The 26,293-nt window shown below is 41.4% G+C and overlaps 1 protein-coding gene across 3 annotated transcripts in view; it reads left to right on the top strand.

Moving 5' to 3' along the window:
• LOC121928600 (RNA-binding protein 12B-like) overlaps positions 1 to 26,293 on the top strand; it is a 59,480-nt gene that overhangs the window by 2,310 nt on the left and 30,877 nt on the right. Inside the window, exons 2-3 of one of the 3 annotated variants that reach the window (XM_042463525.1) lie at positions 3,783 to 3,823; positions 4,369 to 7,115. In XM_042463525.1, coding sequence (XP_042319459.1) covers positions 4,397 to 6,703 — 2,307 coding nt within the window. In that variant the 5' untranslated portion in view covers positions 3,783 to 3,823; positions 4,369 to 4,396 and the 3' untranslated portion in view covers positions 6,704 to 7,115. Of the gene's footprint in view, positions 1 to 2,702; positions 7,116 to 26,293 lie in introns of those variants that run through there. The other 2 variants (XM_042463524.1, XR_006103528.1) reach the window with 2 other exon arrangements.

Here is a 26,293-nt window from a genome sequence, read left to right as displayed (position 1 = left end):
AGCATCTGATTGAAAGGAATATTTTCTTCTTTTTTTTCAAAATTCCTGGGGGACATCTTTGAAAAGTATTAATTCCTTGTCCTCAATATTAAATTTGGAAGTTTGATGTTCACATCCCTCGGTAACAACTTATGTGAAGTCACAAAGAGTCTGATTTATAAACTTTATCTGTTTCGCAAATGAGATCTTCAACTGGTATATCCAAACAGTTATCCAATGCTGTTATCGTTATTGCATGTATGTCTTCATTTTGTTTTTCAGGTAGCCTTCTTACTTTCATACATTTCCCACTTTCTTTCAGATCAACTAGCGATATCATATAATAAAACTTCCCTTTCATCTTCTCAGTGATCTTCTCCAATTTCTGTTTTTCTTCTTCTTCTAAACATTCAAGCTGATTTAGGTCTCCAATCGATTTTACTAAAGAATTTCTTATATCCTTCAGATAAGAAGAAAACTCCCTTCTCATATTTCTTTAAATGCTTCCCTAGTTAAGCTGTTGGGACAACTGCCTTGCAGATTCACCAGTGTACTTCCTCTGCTCATTTTGAATGTGGTTTGCATCCAACTTTGTTTTCCCTTTTTAAAAAAACACCCTAATTTTTAGCAGTCTAATAACAGCTTTTAGCTATTAGCTTGAAAGGACTAAAAAAATTCCATGTAATCAATCCTTTTGCGTATGAGATGGCACTCTTTAACATAGGTCCAAAACACACTGCAGAAATAATCCCATTTGAGATCATTTTAACTGTCCTGGCTCAGTGCTAGGGAATTCTGGGAACTGTAGCTTTGAGAGACATTTAGGCCCTTCTCTTTTAAAGAGCTCTGGTGCCACAGTAAACTATAATTCCCAAAATTCCCTATCATTGAGCCACGACATTTAAAGCAGTCTCAAACTGGATTATTTCTGTAATGTGTTTTGGACAACTGTTCATTCCAACTCTTGTTCTTGCCTGTCTCTGGATTCCAGGAAGGGACAGTACAAAGTCTAAAAATCATTTTAAGTTCACATTCTCACAAGCTACCTCATGGGAAGATGCCTTATAGCTACATTTTAAGTAAACAGTATTAACTCTTTTGTTGCTTACTTTGACTATTTAAAGTCTAATATTCTTTTCAGTTTGTTGTTGTTAATTGTCCTTGAGTTGATCTCGACTTATGGCAACCCTGTGGACGAGACATTTCCAAGACCCTCCACTGCTCTGCTTAATTCCTGCAACCCCATAAAACCATAATTTCCTTAATAGAGTCAATCCATCTGGCATGTGGTTTTTCTCTCTTTCTACTTCCCTCCATCTTTCCCAGCAGTATTGTCTTCACCAATGAGTTCTTGCTTCTCATGATGTGTCCAAAGTACGACAGTCTCATTTTGGTCATCTTGGCTTCCTGGGAGGTCTCTGGCTTGATCTGCTCTAGGACCCATTTGTTTGTCCTTTTGGCTAGGATCCTCAGCACTCTTCTCCAGCACCAGATCTCAAATGAATGGATTTTCCTTCTATCATCTTTCTTAACTGTTCAGCTCTCACATCCATACATGCTAATAGGGAATACGATGACTTGTATGATTCTAACTTTTGTGCTCAGTTGTACTTCTCCGCATTTTAGAATCTTTTCTAGTTGTTTCATAGCCACCCTCCTCATTCTTAATCATCTTCTGATTTCCTTACTGCATTCCCCATTTCTATCAATGTTTCATTCCAGATATGGGAATTCTTTGGTGGTCCTTGGTGGTCATTATTTTTGTTTTCTTTATGTTCAACATTAAGCCTGCCTTTGCACTGGGCCAAAGCTAACAAAATGAAATTCAACACGGAGAAATGTAAGGTATTGCACTTAGGGTGGAAAAATAAAATGCACAAATATAGGATGGGTGACACCTGGCTGAATGAAACTACATGTGAAAGGATCTAGGAAGTAGACCACAAGTTGAACATGAGTGAACAGTGTGATGCGGCAGCTAAAAAGGCTAATGCAATTTTAGGCTGCATCAATAGAAGTAAGTGTCTAGATCAAGAGAAGTAATAGTGCCACTGTATTCTGCTTTGGTCAGGCCCCACCTAGATATTGTGTCCAGTTCTGGGTGCACAATTCAGAAAGGACATTGAGAAACTGTCCAAAGGAGGGCGACAAAAATGGTGAAGGGTCTGGAAACCATGCCCTATGAGGAACGACTTGGGGAGCTGGGGATGTTTAGCCTGGAGAAGAGAAGGTTAAGAGGTGATATGATAGCCCTGTTTAAATATTTGAAGGGATGTCATATTGAGGAGGGAACAAGCTTGTTTTCTTCTGCTCCAGAGGACAGAACCCGGAACAATGGATGCAAGCTACAGGAAAAGAGACTCCACCTCAACATTAGGAAGAACTTCATGACAGTAAGGGCTGTTCGACAGTGGAATGCACTCCCTCGGAGGGTGATAGAGTCTCCTTCCTTGGAGGTCTTTAAACAGAGACTAGATGGCCATCTGTCGGAGATGATTTGATTTGGATTCCTGCATGGCAGGGGTTGGACTGGATGGCCCTAGTGGTCTCTTCCAACTCTACGATTCTATGATTCTGTGATTCTTTGATCTTCCTTAGTAGATGTTCCAGGTCTGTGAGGTTTTCTACTAGTACTATGGTGCCATCTGCTTATCTTAGATAGTTGATATTTCTTCCTCATATTTTCGCTCCTCCTCCTTCTGTTTCCAAGCCTGCTTTAATAATAATAATAATCTGTTCAGCATACAAGTTGAACAGATAGGGTGAAAGGATACAGAGTTGTCTGACCCCTTTGCCAATTGGGAACCATTCTGTTTCTCCGTGTTCTGTTCTGACATTTTCACTTTTAATTGGCGTTATTCCTGCCTTCTTCCCCATAGATTATAATTGAAATTCTCACAATTTTCCCACCATGGTTTTACTTTATTTTTTCCATTCATTAATTACTCCTAGATTTTCTTTCCGTAGAAACAGGTTCCATTGGAAGTTGTGCTTTCCATTGGTTAGGTTGCTCTTAAACTTCACTTAATTTCTTTCACTCTTCCACAAAGGTCAGTTTTGGCACTTGTACCTATAAAAGAGTGCTAGTAGTGGCGGGTCTCCCTATTCCTGGTCCCCTCTATTACTCCATCTCTTTCCAGCCAGATAGCTGGGGTAGGCAATGGAGTCCTGTTAGCTGCTTCCAAGCCCTTGGTAGCTGAGGGACCATTTCTGCCATTCTAAAGGTATCACCAGACCGGCAGTCTCTTCCACTGATGGGTGTTGCCTCGGCTCTTCCCTTCATCCAGCATGACTGCCATTCTGACCAGAAGTCCCTGAGATTTATTTTTCGTACAAGATGATCATCTTTGCAAGGCACAATTCAGTGCTGGTGAACAATTTCCCTCTGTCTTTGGAAGGAAAAGGACTTGGAAGAACTTGGAGGAATCTAATTTTATATGAGACTTCGTCTTTCAAGGATTATGAATACTGAAGGGGACTTTGGCATTTCAACAGTGCTTGGATCTCTGGAAGAACAATCTGAAATTATTGTCATTTCCTTTTTCTACAGTAATTTTAATAGAAAAATATAAAGTTTTCCAAAATGAATACATAGGTTAAGGTGCTTCTCAGTTGATACTTCTTACTTTTCATTTTTTATATACCTCTTTGGATTGGCAATGGATTCTAGCATAGAACCAACAATTTTTATTTCTCACTGGTTTGTTAATGCTGACCATGGTTAAGGATATTCCACACTAATGACACTTAACATGTAAACCTGCTTTTTGGCAATTAATTACTGTTTCATTTTCTTTCCACAGTTGATTTCACAGACTTTATCAGGCCTTCCAAGAAGAAACAGGTAAGCTTCTAGATGTTTAATGCTTTTATTGTCTGAGATTATGGCTTTTTCTCCCAGACTTGTTGCAGGAAAAGAAGAGGTACAGTTGAGGTGGGCTGGTCTACTGGTATAGTGTAATGTCTGTAAATCTAATAGGCTTCAATGTTGTTTGGCTGTGATGAGACATTTTTTTCTGTTACAAACTTCTCGTTTTTGCTACCAGGTGGCAAAGAGAACAGAAGTTATTTCTTGGTTTAATCTTCGTGTAGAATATCTGATGGACTATTATGTGTTGTGAAAGCTCTATATACTTTGTCATATATAGTTGGAGTGACATTGTTGCCTTAATGATTGGGAATGCTGGAAGAACAGTCCAACACTGATCTGTGAATTGTTAGCAAGCTTACATGTTAAACAGGCTTCTTGTGATTCATATGAAGGAGTTACTGTTCCATTTTGTATACTTAAAAGAAGGTGGGAATTTTGTTTTATATGCTATAGCTTGAAGTATAGCACTTTTCCAGTGTACTTAAGACTTGTTGTCATGTATACCTTTTTGTTCACAGGTGGTTTTTGCTGTGGGTTGAAATCAGAATGGCTGTAGTCATCCGTTTACAGGGGCTCCCTGTTGTTGCGGGTTCTTCAGATATTCGCCATTTCTTCTCAGGATTGAATATTCCTGATGGAGGTGTACATATTATTGGAGGAGAAAAGGGAGAAGCTTTTATTATATTTGCAACAGATGAAGATGCACGACGAGCAATGAGTTATTCAGGAAGATATATTAAAGATTCACGTACTGAGTTATTTCTCAGCAGCAAGACAGAAATGCAAAACACATTAGAAAGCAGTAGGAAAAGAGTTGATCGCAATAGAAGAGAAAAAGCTGCAACTAGGTGGACAAGTTCTAGTAACTCTGGAGGTGGCAGCATGTCAAATTTAGGTGCACCTGTAAACAGAGGATTTGGCATATCTACTTATGATTCTATGCATCCATTAGAGGACAGATTTCGTCCAAATGGCTCTCAAAACACGAATACAGATCTTTCCAAATCAAGCTATAATCAATCCAGGAAAGAGTCACTTAAGTCAGATAATCGGTACTTATATATAAGTGGTATGCCTTACTCTGCAACAGAAGATGACGTTATTACTTTCTTTGGTGGTTTACAAGTGGATGGGGTAATCATGTTCCAAACCAATGGACAAAACAATGGAGCTGGTGTGGTAAAATTTGCTACACCGAGTGATGCCATGAAGGGGTTGCAGCATGATAAAGAATATATGGGTAAAAGATTTATAAAAGTATGTAGCTCTCAAAAAGAAACATGGGTTCAGAATGGAGGAAGAGTAGAGGAAACGGATCACCCTTTCAGTAATGAACTCGTTCATGAGATGGATAAAAAAAGTTATTTTTCAAGCAAAGAGTCTACAAGAAGAGACCTAGACTACTCATCCTCAAGAAGGCGTACCCATTCCAGATCTTCATCAAGAATTATGACACATACTGGTTCAAAATCGCCACCAAGGAGGACTGAGGCACATACCAGTTCAAGATCTCCGAGGAGGGTCACGGTACGGACCCGTTCAAGGTCACCTCCAAGTAGGGTTATGAAACACAGGCATTCGAAGTCACCTTCACAAAGGATTGTGGCACATACAAGATCAAGGTCGCCTCCGAGGAGGGTCATGGCACGCACCCATTCAAGGTCTCCACCAAGGAGGGTTACAGCAAGCTCTCGTTCACCTTTATCTGGTTCAACCCGTTCTCATTCACCTCATAACAAGGAGTATTATATACATGTAAAAAATTTGCCACTTGGTATTGGGAAAAGAGATTTGAGAGCATTCTTTGGAGGGTCAGATATACCTAGCAGTCATATTACATTCTTGAAATTATATGATAATAAAACAAACCAGGAAGCAGTTGTGATGTTCAGATCAACACGAGAGTATTGTTCTGCATTAGGGTATCACAAGCATGATCTTCATGGACAGCAAATTTTACTTTACACCATTTCTAAAACAGCAGTGTCACAGCTTGCTGGATTTTCTGAAACTAAAAGCTCTCCAGAAAGTCATCACCATGTCAAGGAGAAAAGTGACCGGGATGGATATTCTGGCCAAAATACATGTTTATATGCAAGGAACTTTCAATATGATGTGACAAAAGTTGAAGTCCAGAAGTTTTTTGCAGGATTTCATATTTGTGATGATGATATTCAGTTGCTTTATGATGACAAGGGGATTGGACTGGGAGAAGCATTGGTGAAATTCAGAAGTGAAGATGAAGCCCAGAAAGCTGAAAGCTTAAATCACCGACGTTTTTTGGGCACAGAGGTACTCCTGAGATGTATATCTGAGAAACAAATGCAGGAGTTTGGTATTAATATTTCCTCAGTGTCAGAAGAAAAGGTGCAGGATCATCTGCATGGATATGAAAGAGATAAAAATGTTTATCCTGGAGATTCACAAGGACTGTCCATCCAAAGGGACCTAAATCATCCAACTGATTATAGACATCCATCTAATGATTGTCTCTCTTTACCTGATCAGTTTAGACACCCTGCCTCATTTACAGAGTATCAAAGTAAAGGTATGCATGGACATTTTCCACATGGACGTTTTATGCCAGACTCTAATTTCAGTGGTGGGACAGATCGGGCCACACTGATTAAATTAAAGAATATACCATTTCAAGCATCACCTAATGAAATTCTGGATTTTTTCCATGGCTACAAGATTATACCAGAATCTCTTTCTTTCCAACACAATGAATATGGAATGTCTTCTGGTGAAGCTGTTGTTGCCCTGGTAAATTACAGTGAAGCCATGGCAGCTATTAATGAACTGAATAACAGGCCAATTGGCTCATGCAAAATTAGATTAAACTTGGTATAGATGAGAAGATGCCTATGAGGCATATTGAAGAAATGTACATTTCTAATGTAGAGAAATGATTCCCATAGAGAGAAAAATAGTTTGTAAATAGTTTTGACTGATTTTAAAATATAGGAAATTTTGGGTGGGGCTGAACTAGTGTTTTTTGGACAGCATTAGATTACCTTGGCAGTTCATGAAAATATGTCTTTGTATGGACTTTGTTTTTGATCCTGTAGCTGCATGTATATTTATGAGTTTTCTGTGTTTATTCAGTATAGCTACACTTTAAGAGCTAGACATTGTGTCCTCCTGTATATATTAACAGGACCCACAATTTCCTTGGAAAATTGACAGTTCTTCTGTTCATGGTTGTTTTAAGTACTTTGTTCACGTCAGATCAACATTTTAAATAAAAATACATAATCTGAAATACGCAGTTACCTGTGTGGTTTTTTTGGGGGTTTTTTGTACTTTATGAAATCTCAAGAACCAGGGCTATATTTTGATACAGAATTTATCCTTATATGCCCTTGCACTTATAGAATGTACCCTACAAAAGAGGAAATCCATTAGAAGATAACATAAGAGGAATTATTTTTTTTTGGCCTGTGTACAGTTCTGTGGAATTTTGGCAGACCAGAAACCTGCTTCTAAAGTGTTGTTGCTTTGAGAAGTTAATTGTTTTTTCCAAATTGGTGTAGAACAAACTGTTTAACATGGTACGGAAAGGATCCATGGAGATGTGAATACTTGGAAAAGCGTTTTGTTTGTGTGTAAAGGTAAATAAAAGACTTGGGACCTGTGCAAAGGGAATTTGAATTTTCTTCCAATATCTTCAGTGTCACACTATCTTTCAGAAGAGCAGATTGAACAGTTTCTGTACAATCCTCCCTGCCCAACATGTCTGTTCAAAATGGTACTGTTGTCTGGATAGTACAGAGTAAAATTCCTTGTGTAACCTCACTTGATAAGAATATGCACCTTTTATCAAGGCTACTAGGAATTGAGGGGGGGGAATGCAACTGCGCTATGTAGCTTTTCAAGATAAAAACAAAACTTGTGAACAGGTGTATAATGTTGAGAGGGCTTATTTTTCTCAGTGTACTTGTTGTTTCAGTATCATTCTAAGACGACTGGTTATTTTGTAATATATCCATGCATATTCTTATGTATTTTTCTATGGACATTCTAGAATTTGTGCTGTTTAAATCAAATTACAGTTATCCCTCCATATTTGCGGCTTTGATATTTGCGGATTTGATTATTCACAGATTTGATTAATATGTTCTCTCTAGGAATATCTAGGTCCTTCAGTGCAACTCTGTGGGCAACTTTAACTAAAAGTTGCACTGAAGGACCTTTACTAGGCCTTTGTAGCTCCTCCTGCACCGTTCTATGGTCAGTGTAGGTTGGACATTGACCACAGAGTTGCACTCGAAGACCAGAGATTCCTAGAGAGGCGTCCTCTCAGGTAAAAACATGGTGTTTTTGTTATTTGCGGTTTTTCCATATTCACGGGGGTCTTGTGCCCCTAACCCTAGCGAATATGGAGGGATGACTGTACTCATTTTTTGTTTGTTTGTTTGAAGTCTTAACTGCCACAATATTAAAAAATACAGTAAAATACCACAGTATTGATAGGATTCCAATGGAGTGTACTTTTCATTTAACAAAAGTGGATCCCAAAAATTCATATCCTTGTGATCTCTTCAGTTGCACAGTTAGATATGCATAGTTACTGATCTAATTTAAAATTCCAAAGTCCTGTGTTGGCTGAACTTTTAAAACGTCCATTATGCAGGTACATAGACTGTCTGAAAAACAACTCAAGGGATATTCCCTCCAGAACCTATTCTTGGAACGGTGTACAATTTTGCTGTGTAAAAGGAGCCACTGGTTCTGTTCTACCATACACTTAAATGATGTATGTGATGAAGTATGCTGCTCTCTGCAAACATGTACAGTATATGAAATAAATGGTTAGTCTTAAGTTGCCACAGAAGTTTTCATTGCTTTTGCTGCAGCAGATTGACTGGGCTGCTTCCTGTACTGTTAAAAACTGTACTTCAAACCTGTTGTTTTTATAATATCTGTACTCTAATATCTATTTTATGCATGTGATGTCTTTGAAAGGCCTAAATATTCTAAAGGCACTAGATTCTGTCTGATCTTGGAAGCTAAGCAAGTTCAGCCCTCATTGGTACTTGGATGGGAGACTGCCAGGGAATACCAAGTGCTATCCGTTCTATTTCAGAGTGAGGACTGGCAAAACCACCTTTGAATATTCCTTGCCTAAGGAAACCTATGCAGTTTACGGTATCAACAGACAACTGGAAGGCCCATACACAAACACGGTTTTTGAAATACTTACTATCCTAATTTCAGTTATATCATTCTTGCACATGAAGATAGGGGTATTTATGTATATATATGGGCATAGCCATCACTGCATGCAACCTTGTAAGACAAAGTAATTTCCACCCTGAGTTAGTGTTCTGAAAGCTGGTCATTGTACTATAAATAACAACATTCTTGGTAACATATTATTTTAAAATGTCTTCTCTACAGCTAGAGGACTATTAACATTTGTACTTTTTTACTTTTGTAAAACTGTTAATTAAGATATGAGTTTGGACTTGCTTTGGCTTGCTGTTCTTCAGACTGCCATGTTACATTATATTATAGCCACAAAGGGCACATATGCATATAATAAGTGGGGGCCGGGGGGATTAGTTTAGGTGATGGACTTGTATTGCAATGTTTGCTTATCCTGGGCTTTGTTTTCCCCTCAACTGAATATTCAGTATAGCCCTATCAGATTTGACTTTACATTTGTAACTTATAAAGGCTAAACAGTGTAAAAATTCCATAATATAGATATGAGAGTACAAGCAAATTCATGCAGAGAGAGAGCATACATCTTATATATGAATATCATGTAGCTCATACCATCTTTGCTCAACCAGATAAAGAGCAGCCCCTACTCCATGAGAGAAAGCAAAAGGAATTGAAAATGAAGATCCAGATCTAACTCTCACTTTGGGAATGGGACGGAAAGGGATGCCAAAGAGGAAAAAAAAGAGATGGCCTACTTACCTTTGATGGCCCATTTATCTTATCTCTACCCACCCACCGGGTAGGTCCTTGTTGAGTTGCTATCTCTGAAGATAGATAGATAGATAGATAGATAGATAGATAGATAGATAGATAGATAGATAGATAGATAGATAGATTGATTCAATGTGTGTGTGTGGCCCTTTCCTATTCCCATCCCTGCTATAAAAGCATGTTCACACAACACTTTTTCCTTTATTGTACACACCAAGTAATTATTTGGTATTTCAGTTTACAAGAAACTAAATGTCAGTTTTTCTATCAAAATACTGAACAAAATTCAGACCAATCAAAACCACTGGCTTGGTTATTGAAGCATGGAAACCCCATATTTACCCTAATGCTAGGGAAGCTAATGCTAGAGAAGCTCCATCTGTACATCAACTTAGGGAAAAACAATCATGTTGTATCTCTTGATTATTCTTGTGTCTACAAATAACTTTAATAAAAAAGAACCAGATTTTATTGGATTTACTACTGTTGGGTCTTGGAGGGGAGGGATGCCATAGTTTATTGTAAGAATTTGTAGATTTATTCATATGAGGAAAACTTGTTATATACAGTACATTTTCAAAAGTGCATCCACATATTCTAGTATTGCTAGCAATCTACATGCTGCCTTTTGTTACTGAAAGTTTTTGGTCTGCTTTGTATGTTTCTAATCCACAGTTCACAGGACTGTTGAACATAATTCAGGCTTGAGCTCCATTTTTAGGTGAATCTTCTATCTTCCCAGCAGTGACTTATGGAAGCATCAAATTATGTTACAGTCGGCCCTTCTTATACACGGATTTGTTATACACAGATTCAAGCATACACGGTTTGAAAATGTTCAAAAAAAGTATAAATTTCACATATCAAACCTTGATTTTGCATTTTTTATAAGGGACACCATTTTGCTATGTCATTATATTTAATGGGACTTGAGCATACACGGATTTTGTTATACACGGGGATCTTGGAACCAAACCCCAGCGTATAACAAGGGTCCACTGTACTTGAAAATTAGCATGAAGTGCAAATAAAGCCACAGTGGAAGCACAGGAAAGTTTTTTTCTGGATGAACATCAGAGTTGAATTGGCTGGAGTATGGCTGTTTGCATGAAATGAGAGTATATTTCTAGTCTTCAACCCATCCTGATGCTAAACTGGGCAAGACGAAGTCAAAATTCTGTTCTTACTCAAACACAGTAACACTCTAGTGATAACTGTAAACTGTCTTACCCATATTATGTGACAATTCTCCTTTTCAATTGCTAGGAAGATGCATTGCTAGTTTTGTTTATCCTTTGTAATAAAGAAATAACAGTAGGAGATAGTAATTCAATATCTTTGACACCCCTTTCAACCAGTACCATCTCCTTCATGCCCCTTTTATGTGTATTGGGATTTTTGGAGAGAAAAGGCAAATAAACTCTTGAATTGGTCTGTTAGCCTTGTTGAGGGAATTTTACAAGTTCCATTTAATTGCAATTGTAATATTTTTTAATAAACATCTTGCATTTATTCTATGTAATGAGAGTTCTGGGATTTTAAATATTAAAATGCTATTTTTACAATCTCAACTAAAACTCAGTAATAAAAACTTACCCAGGCTTTTGTCCTGAAATGTGTAACATTGTGGAGCACTAGACATACTGTATTAATTTGAAAGAAATCCAAATATATGCTTGCATAACACAGAACACATAGCTGATTTTTTTTCTTAAACAGGTGTCACATTTTATTTTACCATGATATCCAACTTCGTCACTAAAGTATAATACTGTCTGGTGTCTTTTGTATGCACTGCCCTCAACAAACAGTGATTAGATTGTATTCAAAACTAGTTGAAAGACAGGCATGTGTCTCTCTCTATTATATGTTATTTCAAGAACTCTGGTGGAATCTGCCCTGCTAACAAATACGTAATAGGCTATTACAAAAGAATAGACTGAACCACTAAGGATAGTGTGAGGAAGTCTAAAGCCCAGAATGAGCCATGGGCTTTTGAGGCATGTAAAAACAGCATGTTGTGAAAACGAGTTCAAACCTGGTCCAAGTCTCCCAAGAAACAAGACTGAAATCAGAAGCAGTTGTGTGGGGGTTTGGACAATACAATTAAACATAGAATTGGAAGAGACCACAAGGGCCATCCAGTCCAACCCCCCTGCCATGCAGGAAATCCAAATCATAGCATCCCTGACAGATGGCCATCCAGCCTCTGCTTAAAGACCTCCAAAGAAGGAGACTCCACTACACTCTGAGGGAGTTTATTCCACTGTCAAACAGCCCTTACTGTTAGGAGGTTCCTCCTAATGTTGAAATGGAATTTCTTTCTGTGGAGCTTGCATCTATTGTTCTGGGTCCTGTTCACTGGAGCAGCAGAAAGCAAGCTTGTTCCCTCCTCAATATGACATCCCTTCAAATATTTAAACAGGGCTATCATATTACCTCTTAACCTTCTCTTCTCCAGGCTAAACATCCCCAGCTCCCTAAGGTGTTCCTCATAGGGCATGGTTTCCAGACCCTTCACCATTTTAGTCGCCCCCCTTTGGACACGCTCCAGTTTCTCAATGTCCTTTTTGAATTGTGGTGCCCAGAACTGGACACAATATTCTAGGTGGGGCCTGACCAGAGCAGAATGCAGTGGCACTATCCCTGATAGATGGCCATCCCGCCTCTGTTTTGTTTAACTGATTATTGCTCCAAGCAGGAGTGACTGTGCAGGGTTCCCCAACACACTACTTCTGACTGGTAAACTAGAACGATGGGATTCTCACAATTCCTTGTGTATCACATATGAACTGAGTTGAATTCAAATCCTCTGGTCCAAGTGACTTGAAACCAGGCAAGATTTGAGAACAGATTGTCTCTGAGCCTCTTGAAAGGGATATGTTGATTACTAGCAATTGGCGTCGGTTTACCAACACTAACTACATTATGCCAGACTGGTTTTGGAGATTGGGGGAACCCCACAGACAAAATATCTTGATTTCAACCAAGTGTGTGAGATGTGTGCAATGGTGAAATGTGAGCTGGAAAGGATGATTGGGGCATGGGTTGAATCATTATTTCAGCAGTGCAGATGCAGCCTGTGTGTGTTATAGAGGGAGAGGGACATGCCTTTAGGCTGCACTTTAGGTATGTGGGATACTGCAGAAATAATCCAATCTGAGACTGCTTTAACTGTCCTGGCCCAGTGCTAGGGAATCCTGGGAATTGTAGTTTATTGTGGCCCCAGAGTTCCCAGGCAGTGGCTAAATGTCTCACAAAACTACAGTTCCCAGAATTCCTTACCACTGAGCCAGGGGCAGTTGAAGAGGTCTCAAACTGGATTATTTCTGCAGTGTGTTTTGCAGCGAGGCGACCAAAGCTCGTTGGCTTGCTTTGAATTGTAGAGGAGGAGAAGCGGGGAAGTTGGGAGAGTCAATTGAGGCGGCGGTCGGGGAGGGAAGGAGAAAGGAAGGGCCACGGTGCGCAGATCCACGTGGCCTCCGTGGAAGGCAAAGGGAGGAAGGGCCGAAAGCCTCCGCACAAGGAGCCCTTTTCGAATGAGGCCACACAGGGTTCCATCGCAGGGCAATGGTTTGGGCTTTGGGTTCTAATCCTGGGAGACTGGGCAAGTCACACGCTCTCAGCCTTACAGGAAGGCAATGGTACACCCCTCCAAGAAAACCCCATGATAGGTTTGCCTTAGGTCAGCCGTCCCACAACTGTGCCCTTTAAGAGACTTTTGGACTTCAGCTCCCAGAAGCCTCAGCCATATTGGCCAATAGCCTGGGATTCTGGGAGCTGAAGTCCAAAATCTCTTAAAGGACACAGGGTTTTTTTTGGAGGGGGGGACACTGAGTAGACCCTGTTAACACAGAGAAACTGAGACGCACGAAGCAGCTCTCCCCTGAGCAGCATGTACCTCAACATGGCGGAGGCAATGCTGGCTGAGGCGGCAAAGGCAGCTCTGAGGGAGGAGGCGGTTCCCTTAGGAAGAACGACGCTCTCTCGCTCCCTCATTGGCTGGCTGGGCTTCCAGCCTGTTCCCATAGAAACCAAGCATGGCCTAACAGCCCCCAGGCGCGGCCTACTCAACCCTCCCAGGCCCTCTTCCCCTGTTTATACCCCTCCCTCCACATTTGCAGCTTTGACTTTTGCGGATTTGATTATTCATGGGTTTTATTAGTATGTTCTCTCTAGGAATCTCTAGGTCCTCCAGAGCAACTCTGTGGTCAACTTTAATCAAAAGTCACACTGAAGGACCCAGAGATTCCTAGAGAGAACTCTACTAGGCCTTTGTAGCTCCTCCAGCGCAACTCTATGGTCAATGTCTGACAGGTGGTGACCATAGAGTTGCACTGGAGGACCCAGAGGTTCCTAGAGAGGTGTTCTCTCAGGTTAAAAACACAGCATTTTTGCTATTTGTGATTTCCCCGCATTCACGGGGCCTTTGCCCCTAACCCCAGAGAACGTGGAGGACAAGCGTAGATTACGCCTCAATGCCCATAAACTGAAATCCCTTTGATATTACATACATGGGATATTTGGTATTCAAGCAGTGTGGTGTAGTAGTTTGAGCCCTGGACTATGACTCGAGACCAGGGTTTGAATCCCAGCTTGGACATGTCCACCCACTGGGTGGCCTTGGGCCAGTCACACTCTCAGCCTCAGAGGATGGGAATGCCAACCACCCCCACCCCCGACCCCCCGAAATGTGCAAAAGAAAACCCCATCATATAAAGTGAATCTTCTCACCTACAGGCTACTTTCCTATGCCTTTGTTCAGCAACAAGCATCGTTAAAACTGGACCTGCAACTTCATTTTCATACACAAAGGATTTTGTATTTCAACTGACACTCTCACACACTAATGGCATATACAGGTCTGTCCCTGGCTTTCCACGCCACTAAATGTATCTGAGGAAGCAGACTTAAGTCTTGGAAAGCTCATGCTGCCAGCTTCTTCCTTTCAGTTAGTCTAAAAGGTGCTACATGATCTCTCTGTGTATTGCTTCTACACACTAACATGGTTATATCTTTGAATTTCAGTACTAAGTTTTTAACATGTCACATCTGACAGGTTTGTTCATATGCATGTCATGTACTCTACAAGCTTCCTATTTAACCCCCCCCCCCAGTGTCACAGAATCGTAGAGTATGGAAGGCCCCTTTTGTAGTTTGCACTGGGTTAAATCAGCAGTAAGAGAAAATGGGGGCAGGATCTGACCCTTCCCATTAAGCTCAGACAAAATCAAACTGCTGCATCCTCTCATAGCTTGTATGTTCTTCCTCATTAATAACTTTTGCCATCTTCCCCATGTCCTGATGTTGTCCTGCCACACATATTCCACTTTTCATCTGTGAAATGTTGGCAGTTATTATATACACGTACACAGATCGAGTCACATCTAGTGATGACTTAGCAACAAAGGTCCAGAATGCATTGCAGAATTAATCCAGTTTGAGACTGCTTTAACTACCGCCCCTGGCTCAATGCTAGGGAGTTCTGGGAACTGTAGACCCATAAAATAATAGAGTTGGAAGAGACCACAAGGACCATCTAGCCCAACCTCCATGCCATGTAGGAAATCCAAATCAAAGCATCCCCAACCCCGACAGATGGCCATCCAACCTCTGTTTAAAGACCTCCAAGGAAGGAGACTCCACTACACCCTGAAGAATTGTGTTCCACTGTCAAACAGCCCTTACTGTCAGGAAGTTCCTCCCAATGTTGATCTGGAATCTCTTTTCCTGGTGCTTGCATCCATTGTTCCTGGTTCTGTTCTCTGGAGCAGCAGAAAACAAGCTTGCTCCCTCCTCAATATCACATCTTTTCAAATACTTAAACAGGGCTATCATATCACCTCTTAACCTTCTCTTCTCCAGGCTAAACATCCCCAGCTCCCTTATGCGTTCCTCATAGGGCATGGTTTCCAGGCCCTTCACCATTTTAGTCGCCCTCCTTTGGACAGTTTCTCAATGTCATTTTTAAATTGTGGCGCCCAGAACTGGACACAATATTCCAGGTGGGGCATGACCAGAGCAGAATATAGTGGCACTATTACTTCCCTTGATCTAGACACTATACTTTTATTGATGCAACAAATTGCATTGGCCTTTTTAGCTGCCGCATCGCACTGTTGACTCATGTTCAACTTGTTTTGTGAAACACTTAGCCTTCTCTGTCAACAGAGCTCTGATGCCACAATAAACTACAGTTCCCAAGATTCCCTCGCATTGAGCTAGGGCAGTTAAAAAGTCTCAAACTGGATCATTTCTGCAGTGTGTTTTGGACCCATGAGATGAGGTTATAGAATCATAGAACTGGAAGGTGCCTCATGGGCCATCGATTCCAATCCCCAGCTCACTGCAGGATCTCCAGCTAAAGCACCGCAGCAGGTAGCTGTCCAGCATTTTTATGAAGATATCCAGAGAAGAAGACCCCATCAACTCTCTTGGCAGGGGCATCACTAGGAGGGTGCAGGGATGCCTGCTGCAATGGGTAACCTCCTAAGGGAGGGGGTGACACCACTGCTTCCCAAATATCTATCTTTGGACATCTCTTTAAAACCCTGGAGCTCAGCAGAAGGGAGGATGTGAGTCGGGCAAAGTTCAGTGGGCAGACAAAGAAGAGTCCCCCCCCCCAATTTTTTGCTCCTTTAAAATGTCTTTAAAAACTTCACAACTTACCAAATTTTTACTTTTTTCACACATTTTCACTTCAATCACATGAAACTATGTGAAAATACGTAAATACAGTGGGCCCTTAGCATCCACTGGATTTTGGTTCCAGGATGCCCCATGGATATCAAAATCCATGGATACTCAAGTCCCATTATATGTAATGACACTGTAAAATGGTGTCCCTTTTATAAAATAGCAAAATCAAGGTTTGCATTTTGGAACACACACACACACACACACACAAATATTTTCAACCTGTGGATTCTTGAATCTATAGATAAAGAATCCATGCATACAGAGGACTGACTTTATATTTAGACGGTGCTTATGATATTGTAATTTAAAGTTATAATTTTAATTTTGCTAGTTGTTTATGTCACAACTATTGCTATTACATTGAGTGATATATGGGAATTATGATTTATGAGTAACATTTGTACACATTTTTCTTTACTAAGGATTCTGTATGGTGTGGTATGGGAGGAGGTCATGGGGGGAATGTTGACACCATGTATTACTGCTGGGTATTACTGGATGACCCCAACCCTAGTGACGTCACTATATAGGCAATTGATTCCATTGCCAAACCCCTCTTGCTGTCAAGAATTTCCTTCTAATGTTCAATCGAAATCAACTCTCTTGTAACTTCAAACCGTTCCTATCCTCTGAGGCAGCAGAGAACAGGCCTGCTTACTCCTCTCTATGACATCCCCAAGCGTATTTGAGAATGTGATCATATCACTCCTCAGTCTTTTCTTCACCAAGCTAAACATGTCCAGCTTCTTCAATCTTTCTTTATATGCTTTGTTCTCCATACCTCTTATCATCCTTGTTGCCCTTCTCTAAACCTGTTCCAACTATATCCTTCTTAAGTGGTCAGCTCTCATCTAGAGTATTACTTTCCTCAACTTGGAAACTATGCTTCGATTAATGCAGGCTAAAATAGCATTTGCCCTCTTTTCTGCAGCATCACATTGCAGGATCATGTTCAACTTATGATCAACAGTAATCCTGAGGTCCTTTTTACATGTAGTACTGCTGAGCCATGTATCTAGGGTTGCCATAACTGTCAACCTCCAAACCGGGACAAATGTAAAAAATGTAGGACAAATGTAGGACAAAATTTAGCCCCAAATGTAGGACATATTTTTAGAATGGAGGACACACGAAAAAAATTAATAATTTAAAAAAATATTAATATAAACACATGGTTCTTAGGCATGCTCAAAATGGAGGACATTTTGGCATTATTCCTAGACAGATGGCAGAAATGAACTTCCCTTTCTGGCCAAACATCCCCCCCCCCCCACATTCCAAAACACACACGACAGCACATTTGGACATTGAACATGGCTTTATTTAACATGGCTTCCTGCATATTTCAGAGGCTTATTCCATAACCAAAACCTTTGGGTTTCACACTGAACATGAGTTCACATGGCTATGCATATTTAGTGGATTTGCCCACGGTCTCAGGTTTCTTACCCCAACTGTACTTCTCAGAAGTGTGTACTTGGTCAAGGTACTTTGGTTTTTCTTCATTGTGCATGAGTTTGTAAAAATCAGAGCAACTTACATTGGCCATGCCTCAGAGGCTTGCTGATATCAATGTCACCACCACCATCATCATCATCACCATAATTGTCACAACAAGGCAGATTTGTTAGCATTAAAAGGACCAAAAATACACAGAAAATGCACTTTGGAAAGTCACACTGACTTGGTTTCAGAAAGAGTGAGTGCATGCCTCAGAAACTGACTGATATCAATATCGCCACCACCATCATCATCACTGTCATTGTTAAAAGAAGGCAGACCTGTTAGCATTAAAAGCACCAAAAATACACAGAAAATGCACTTTAGAAAAAAAAATTCTTAGGAAATGGGCACCCACCTCTTCCTCCTCCTCCTCGTCCTCCTCCTGCTATTCTTCCTCCTCTTCTTCCTCCTCCTGCTGCTACTCTTCCTCCTCCTCCTCCTCCTCTGCTGGCCACTGCTGTCTCACTGGGCCTGGGCTGGCCCACGTGGGGACCAAATAGAGGAGGAGCTCCTCCTCTTGAGGCTGGGTGGCCAATGAGGGCAGACTGGAGCTACAACAGCCCCACCCCCTGGCAGCAGCCATTGGCCAGCCAGCCTCAGGAGGAGGAACTCCTCCTGCTTAGTCCTGTGTGTGGCCCTGCAAAAGCGCGCAGAGCAAGCAGAAGTGCAAGCTGGTGGCAAAGGTTGTGGCGGTGGCCACGGCGAAGGCCATGGCGGTGGTGATGGGCGCAGCGGCGGCAGCATGCAGCACAGGGCACAAAGGCTGCAGGAGCAGCAGCACAGAGTGGCAGCCACAGCAGCTGCCATAGCTGCCCACAGCGGCAGCTGACCCAGGGCAAACCTGGGTCCATGAACGAACCGGGACGGGACGACCTCACCCGGTTGAAAAGCGGGAATGTCCCACTCCCAGGTGGGACATGGCAACCCTACATGTATCCCCCATCTTATACCTGTGCATTTGGTTTTTGTGACCTAAATATAGAATTTGCACTTGTTTCTACTGACTATCATTTGATTAATTTCTGCCCAGTTTTCTAATTTATTTAGGTCCTTTTGAATTTTCTTCTTATTTTGCAATGTGTGAGCCTCCTCTCTCATTTCTGTGTCATCTGAAAACTTGATAAGGATTCCCTCCATCCCACCATCCAAGTCCCTGATAAAAATGTTGAGGAGTAACGGAACTAGGGAAGAACCCTAAGGCACTCAAAACCTCATCCCACTTGCAACCTCCTTCCAGTCTGAAGCGTAGTCTTTCATTATAATTATTTCAACAATGTTTTCCAACCAGTTATAGATCTATCTGACAGTGTTCCCATCAATTCCATGAATGATGGCTTTAACTTTGGAGTAACAAAAACACAGATTGGATTTACCCCAAAATAGATGAATTGGGAAGTTGGTTGGGAGTATGGGAGGGGTTAGGTAGGAAATGTTGGCTCACTTGCTTTGCCTTTTTTTCTAGTGTGAGAGGATATATTGAGAACCTGGGGGGGGGGGGAATGAAGCGATCAGCAAACCCATTCAGTTTTTATATAGGTATTACCTGGGTCCTTCACATGTCTTCAGGTCTATATATGTATCATTCCCAAGGAAAGGTCTGCTGGTGTTCCAGAGGTCATTCTGACCTCTTAAAAACATGTCTGGCTCCAGATATGAGAATATGGAAGCTCCAAATACAATGCAGGTTATGTTGGGTATGTTAACAACAGCTAAGCTTATACCTACCCCAGTGTTTGCGTGAATCAAGAGATCCTCTATGAGTCCCACTAGAATAGAACTCTCTTCTATCAGAAATTCAACAAAAGTCGAACCTGGACATTTCACTAAAGGCTTGCAAGACCACGCTATTTGAATTAATGCTCTATGTTGTGGGGGATGTGAACAGCTGATAGTCTTTTATTAGATCCGATCTGAACATTTTTACAGGGTGGTTTTCCTTGTCCTTCTTTATGATTTATTCAAGTTTATTTTATGATTTATATAAGTTTGTTTTATAATTGTTTTATTAATCTTGGTCACTGAGTGAGTACCCCCCCCCCTCCCCAACAAAACCCACTACATATATGAAGAGAATAAGCAGAGAACCAGGAAAGAGAAATGATTTCACTTTTCCTAAATTCAAATGGGAATAGGTCTCAAGTATTCTCCGTTCTCAGTCCCAAGGACAGATGGCAGATGGCTGGCTCACAAAATCTTGAAATATTGCTTTTAATTTACTGACCTTAATAGTTCTTCCTTTTCAAAAATACATATTAGTGCAAAAGTATAGCCTTAATTTTATTCTTAATTATCAGAGTACATCATTTCAGTACCTAAAAACTGTACAGATGGAAAATGTTAGCTTGCAGTCAGTGACAATTAGAAAATTATGAATTAATTGAAAGCAACAAATCAGAACTCCCATTAAGCAGCGTGTGTGTTAATGAGCAGTGGGCCAGGGTGGGTGAGAGTATTCTTTGCCAGTATTTTCTTATGCCACCAGGTACCATAATGATAGAGTCTGATGTCTTCATTAATTAATGCCATTATTTTATGTGCTTCGAACAGAGAACTCTGAGATACCTGTGTTTAATAAGACATAGCAAGATTTTCATAAGGAAGCAGAGGTTTAAAATGACAGGGAACATTATTGCAGACTACAGCTGGAGCATTCAGAAGGTTAGCTTTGGAAAACTTTTGAGACATTTGGTCCATCAGACATTTTAGCCTACAGTTCCCATGAGCTCCATCCAATACAGTCAAATGTAAGGGATTATGAGAATCATCTAACACATCTGTAGGATCTAAGGGCCTATTCACACTGAGCTATTTGCGCTGGAAGGAACTGGGAAGCTTCCCTGAATCCTTCCGGAGGCAAGTGCTGACTACTAATCAGGGTATTTTAACCCTGAATGCCCTCTCAGAGAAAATGGGTTAAACTTTCCTGTCAATCAAATTTAGTTCCTCAATCATAGTAGGTGACGATCCTGCACTCATTGGCCCATCGGAAGTGTCCTTCCCCCTCCTTTTTTTTTTAAAAGGCACCTGTATGCACAGATTCTGTCAAATGAAAAACCTCTGTGTGTGTGTGTTATTTGGGTCAGTGCAGGTTATGATCTTCCCTTGGGCCCGTTTTAAACCGCAAAATGCAAGCTAATGCCATCTCTGCATCCTGTATCCCCCCTCCTTGCCACCCCAGAATGCCTCATACACATATAATAATAATAATAATAATAATAATAATAATAATAATAATTTCCTCACCTCTGAATGACAGAAAAGGATGTGATGCCATGCATTCTTTGCTTTCTAGGCTATCCCCGAATTCCTTCGAGACAGTAGCAAAAGCATTCTGTGTATCAGTTTGCCAATTTGCCAAATTGGAAAAAGAAACATTGTAATATTCGCATTGTAGTATTCATTCGCAAAGGAAAAAAAAAAGGTTTTTGTAAAGTGCCCTTTGCAGCATTTCCCCTTTGCTGGAAGTGAGGAAATGAAAGGGAAAGTGGACAAGCAGCTAGCTACGTTCTATCTATCTATATATCTCTCTGAAGCAAAAAACATGCACATTTTTTGCCAAAAATAATTAAAAAAAATATAAAGGGGGGGGGGGGGAAGGTGCCTGGTGCGAGCTCCGTTCATGCCCTCCCTCTGACCTGCCCTGAATTGACCCTTTGTCCTGCTTACGTTCTCTTCAGAGGAGGTTTGCCATTGCCTTCCACTGAGGCTGAGAGAGAGTGACCTGTCAGTTCCAACTAAAGTAGACCCATGGAATCAATTGGAAATGAAAGGGAAATGTAGTGCAGGCATTCTGATTGTAGCATCCTCATATAACACTAATAATAATAATAATAATAATGATAAAGGCTGTTAAGTTCCAGGAGCAAGAGGAAATGAAATTAGCACAAACACACACACATTCTTTGTCGCCCAAAAAATCATGCGCATAGACTGCCCAAAATAAAAAATAAAAAAATAAAAAAGAGAGAGAGGCTCCTTCCGCAGCCTGATTTCCCTACATCCTTCCTCCGGCTTGGCTCCGCAGCCCAATTTCCCTTGGCAATCCTCCTCCTCCTCCTTCCTTCTGACCCTCCCCTCCCTCTGACCTGCCCTGAATTGACCCTTCCCCTGGCTCCTTCATCCTCCTCCTCCTGCTCCGTTATAGAATACTCTCCATGGCCCCCTTCTTACCCCAGCTCCTTCATCCTCCTCCTCCTCCATCACTTTCTCCAGACCCCCTGCCCTCCCTCTGACAGCCCTTTGCAGTCCTCGTCAGTCACCCCAATTTCCCCTTTTTGCCTCCTGTGACCCCGATTCCCCTTTTTTGCCTCCTGTCTCCCTGCCTCCTGTCAGATTCCCCTTTTTTCTATCCTTCCTTCGGCTCTTTCCTCCTCTTCCTCCTCCTTCTCTGATGGAGGGGAGGGAATGCTCGCCCACTGCCCTCTCTCTGACCTAAATCCCTCCCTGAACTTGCCCCGATCATAATCGGGGGCAAGTTCATATTCAGCAGAAACCAGGTTTTTTCAAAAGAAACAGCTTTTGCCCCAATTGCAAATGTCCCACGCTAAGGGGCATTTGACGTGAAACACTTATGCATGCCTCGACATGGATTGTGAGAGATTCGGAGCCAATATGAACTTCACATGCAAGAATCGATTTCTGATCCGGGGTAAAGTGTAGTCTGAATGGGCCCTAAGTTTCCCTCATCTGTTTCCTTCTAGACCATTGTAAGTATTACTCACATAATCACCTAACTGCTGGTGCTCATTTTGACAGTTCTTGTAGAAAATTCCAACAGAAACAAAAAAGGTTTAGTAGTTTTCCTCTTTATTAGGAGCAGGCATTTTGTAAAGCCAATGGCTCTTTGTTGCTGCTTGTTGTTAACTGCCCTTGAATTGGCCCTAACTCATGGCAGTCCTGTGGATGAGACATCTCTAAGCCCCCCTATCCTCCACTGCTCTTCTTAAGTTTTGCAGATTCATCCTTGTGACCTCCTTGATTGAGTCTAGCCATCTGGTGTGTGGTCTTCCTTTCTTTCTACTGCCTTCCACCTTTTTTAGCATTATTGTTTTTTCTAATGACTCATGGCCAAAGTACAACAGCCTCAACTTAATTATCATGTCTTCCAAGAAGAGTTCTGGCTTGGATCTGTTCTAGCAATAACAATAGCAGCTTCATTTATATACCACTTCATACCACACTGAGCAGTCTCTAAGCGGTTTACAACTGAAACCAATTGCCCCCAACAAGCTGGGTTCTCATTTTAGCGACCTTGGAAGGATGCAAGGCTGAGGTGATCCTGAGCCCTTGGCTGGGATTGAACTCACAACCTCATGGTTTGTAAATGAGTGGCTGCAGTACTGGCATTTAATTACTGCACCACCAGGGCTCCTGTTCTAGAACCAATTTGTTTGTCTCTTCTCCAGCAATACATCTAAAATGAGTTGACTGACTTCTTATGCATTTTCTTCATTGTCCAGCTTATGCATCTATACATGGTGATGAGGAGTACAACAACTTGGATGATTCTAACTTTAGTGCTCAGTTGTATGTCTTTACACTTTAGGATCTTATCTAGTTCTTTCATAGTGGCCCTTCCCATTCCTAGTCTTCTTATTTCTTGGCTGTAGTCACCATTCTGATCAATGCTGGATCCTAGGTATGGGACATTAAAGACCAAGCCACTTCACAATTTGTGGGAACTGGCATGAGAGAGATATATTGTTGCTGGGAAAATCACTCTCAAGCAAGTTATTGTGAAGATTGCAGATAAACTCGGAGCAAAGTAGAAAGCCTAAGAGGGCTGGTGAGTGATGACAGTTTCCCTGTTAATCTAAAGCAGTGATTCCCAAAGTGAGTGGTGCCCCCCCCCCGGGGGGGGTGATGGAAGGATCCAGGGAGGTGTTGAGGGAAAAGGAGGTGGTGGTGGTGGGCTTTCCATCAAAGTATTGTCATGCAAGAAAGATAAGGGGAACCAGTAGTCTTTAGGACCATGGTAGGGATTAGGATTGCATGAGACTTTTTGAGGGTCTCTTAAAATCACTGCAAAGCCTGGCTAATCACATTGGGTGGTGGTATCGCCTACTCTTCACCTGCCTGCATGAGCTCACTCCCTTAGCCACATCTTTCACTAGTTGTAACAGCAGCAGTGTGGAAAATCTTGCAAGGCTTGGGCACAAGGCATCCCTTCTGTGACTCCGAGTGCCACCATTTATGGAGAGATCGACTGACTGGAGGGAGAAGTTAAGAGCATGTGGCAGCAGGGGAAAAGAAGCAGAGTCTCCATCCTTGGAGATCTTTTAGCAGAGGCTGGATGGCCATCTATCGGGGATGCTTTGATTGAGAGTTCCTGCATGGCAGGGGGTGGGACTGGATGGCCCTTGTAGTCTCTTCCAACTCTATGATTCTATGATTCTATGAAAAGCAGCAGTGAAAATGAGCTTTCAAGTTTAGGACCCTGCTTAAGCTCCCTTTTGCTGCTGCTTCTGCCTCACTGCCACATGCTCTGACTCCTTGCTCCAATCGGTCAATCTGTCGTCAAATGGCACTGCTCTGAGCCACAGAAATAGTCTGACCATATTTCCTTGAGACAGAAACAGGGCACTGGGATGGCAAAAACAGGATGGTTTTATGTAATCGATATTTATAGAAAGTAATATTATAACAAAGGCTTTATTACATAGACATGTTGATCTAACAATTATTCTTCAGTGACAGGACTCATACAAAAATTTAGGCAGAGATAGAAGGGGATTGTATTTCATCACAATCGTACCATGAACATTTATCTGATGAAGTAAGCTTATGGATCAAATTTTGGTCTTTCAATGCCTTATCAAAAACTTCTCACAGTCTGTGACACAATTTTCCTTTTGACAACCACAATTTCAAATAGGGATCTTCAAACTATTTTTGCAACATAACAGGGCATTTTATTTGAAAATGGGACAAAAGTGACATTTATATTAAAATGACAGGATGGTTGAGAAATATAAAAAAAATGGTACTGTTCCATTTAAAAAAGTATGTATGGTCAGAAATGATGTCCTCCACCCATGCCTCATGCGAGTTTCCCAACTATCACCATCACTACTAGTGAAATATCAGGTAAGAAAGGGTTCTTGCTCAGGCAGACGGAAAGCGGAAGATACAAAGTGATCACTGAGATTGCATGGTGATTTTAAGGGACCCTGAAAAGAGATGTTTGGTGACTTTCATTCCCATCATGGTCCTAAAGGCCTCTGGTTCTGCTTGTCTTTCTTGTGTGCCTATACTTTGACTGAAGGATCCCCTGCTGCCTCTTTTCCCCTTCCCACTGGATCTTTCCACCATTCCTGGGGGGCATACTGCCCATTTGGAAATCACTGGTCTAACTGCTATACCATGTTGTTTCAAGGGGAAGAGGAGCCAAATGCAACTTGCCTCTAAGTAGAAATGATTGCATGGTCTTTATCCCCACATCTCCCTACTCTGCCATCTGACTGAGCAGTTCCCATCAGATAACAGATGAAGATTGGAGGAGATTTAACGGCATTGGTAGCTCTAATCTCACTTCCAAGACTGTACTGGCACACAGTGATATTATCCACATGTGTGTGTGTGAGTGGAAATGAGAGCATTGCCTCTCCATATGAGAATTCTGCCCACCATAATGAGAGTTTCTTTCAGTCTCCATGACAGTGAGACATTGAAAGATTGTTTGTTCCCAGACCTATTAGAGCCACAGTGGTGTAGTGATTTGAGCATAGGACTAGGACTCTGGAGATCAGGGTTCAGCCTCCCTCAGCCATGGAAACCCATTGGGTGACCTTGGACAAGTCACAGTCTCTCAACTGCAGAAAAACCCTTGTTAGGCTCGCCTTAGGTGACTTGAAGACACACAACAGGAACAACAAATCTATTATATTTGCTGTGTTTGCATTCCTTTGTTCACTTTGCCTACCCCTTTATTTTGGATGCCTAAAGTCAATTTCTTAAATTCTTCGTTGCCATTTTACGTTACTTCAGTGCTAGAAATTTGGAGAATAATGGAAAATGTCAAGGGGGGGGGGGGGGGGAGAAAAGAAAATTCTTATTTTTTGGAGGGGGCAATGCCTTTATTTTTCCCAACATAGCTATACCCTGCCTTTACCAGTAGCAGATATGTTTTACTTATGGATGCACACACAGCCTTGCCCTACAAACTATTCTGTTCATTGCAAGGAATACTGCAGTTTAATGAGTGCTGTTCCTGTCTATTGTTTTGAATGTGTTTTATTCAGTGGAGAGCACAGGGTGGAACTTTCATGTATTATGCATCTCTTTGTCCTCTCTGAAACC

The sequence above is a fragment of the Sceloporus undulatus genome, chromosome 4 (genome assembly GCF_019175285.1).
Source record: "Sceloporus undulatus isolate JIND9_A2432 ecotype Alabama chromosome 4, SceUnd_v1.1, whole genome shotgun sequence".
Lineage (NCBI taxonomy): Eukaryota > Metazoa > Chordata > Lepidosauria > Squamata > Phrynosomatidae > Sceloporus > Sceloporus undulatus.
This window is presented reverse-complemented; position numbering and strand designations above follow the sequence as displayed.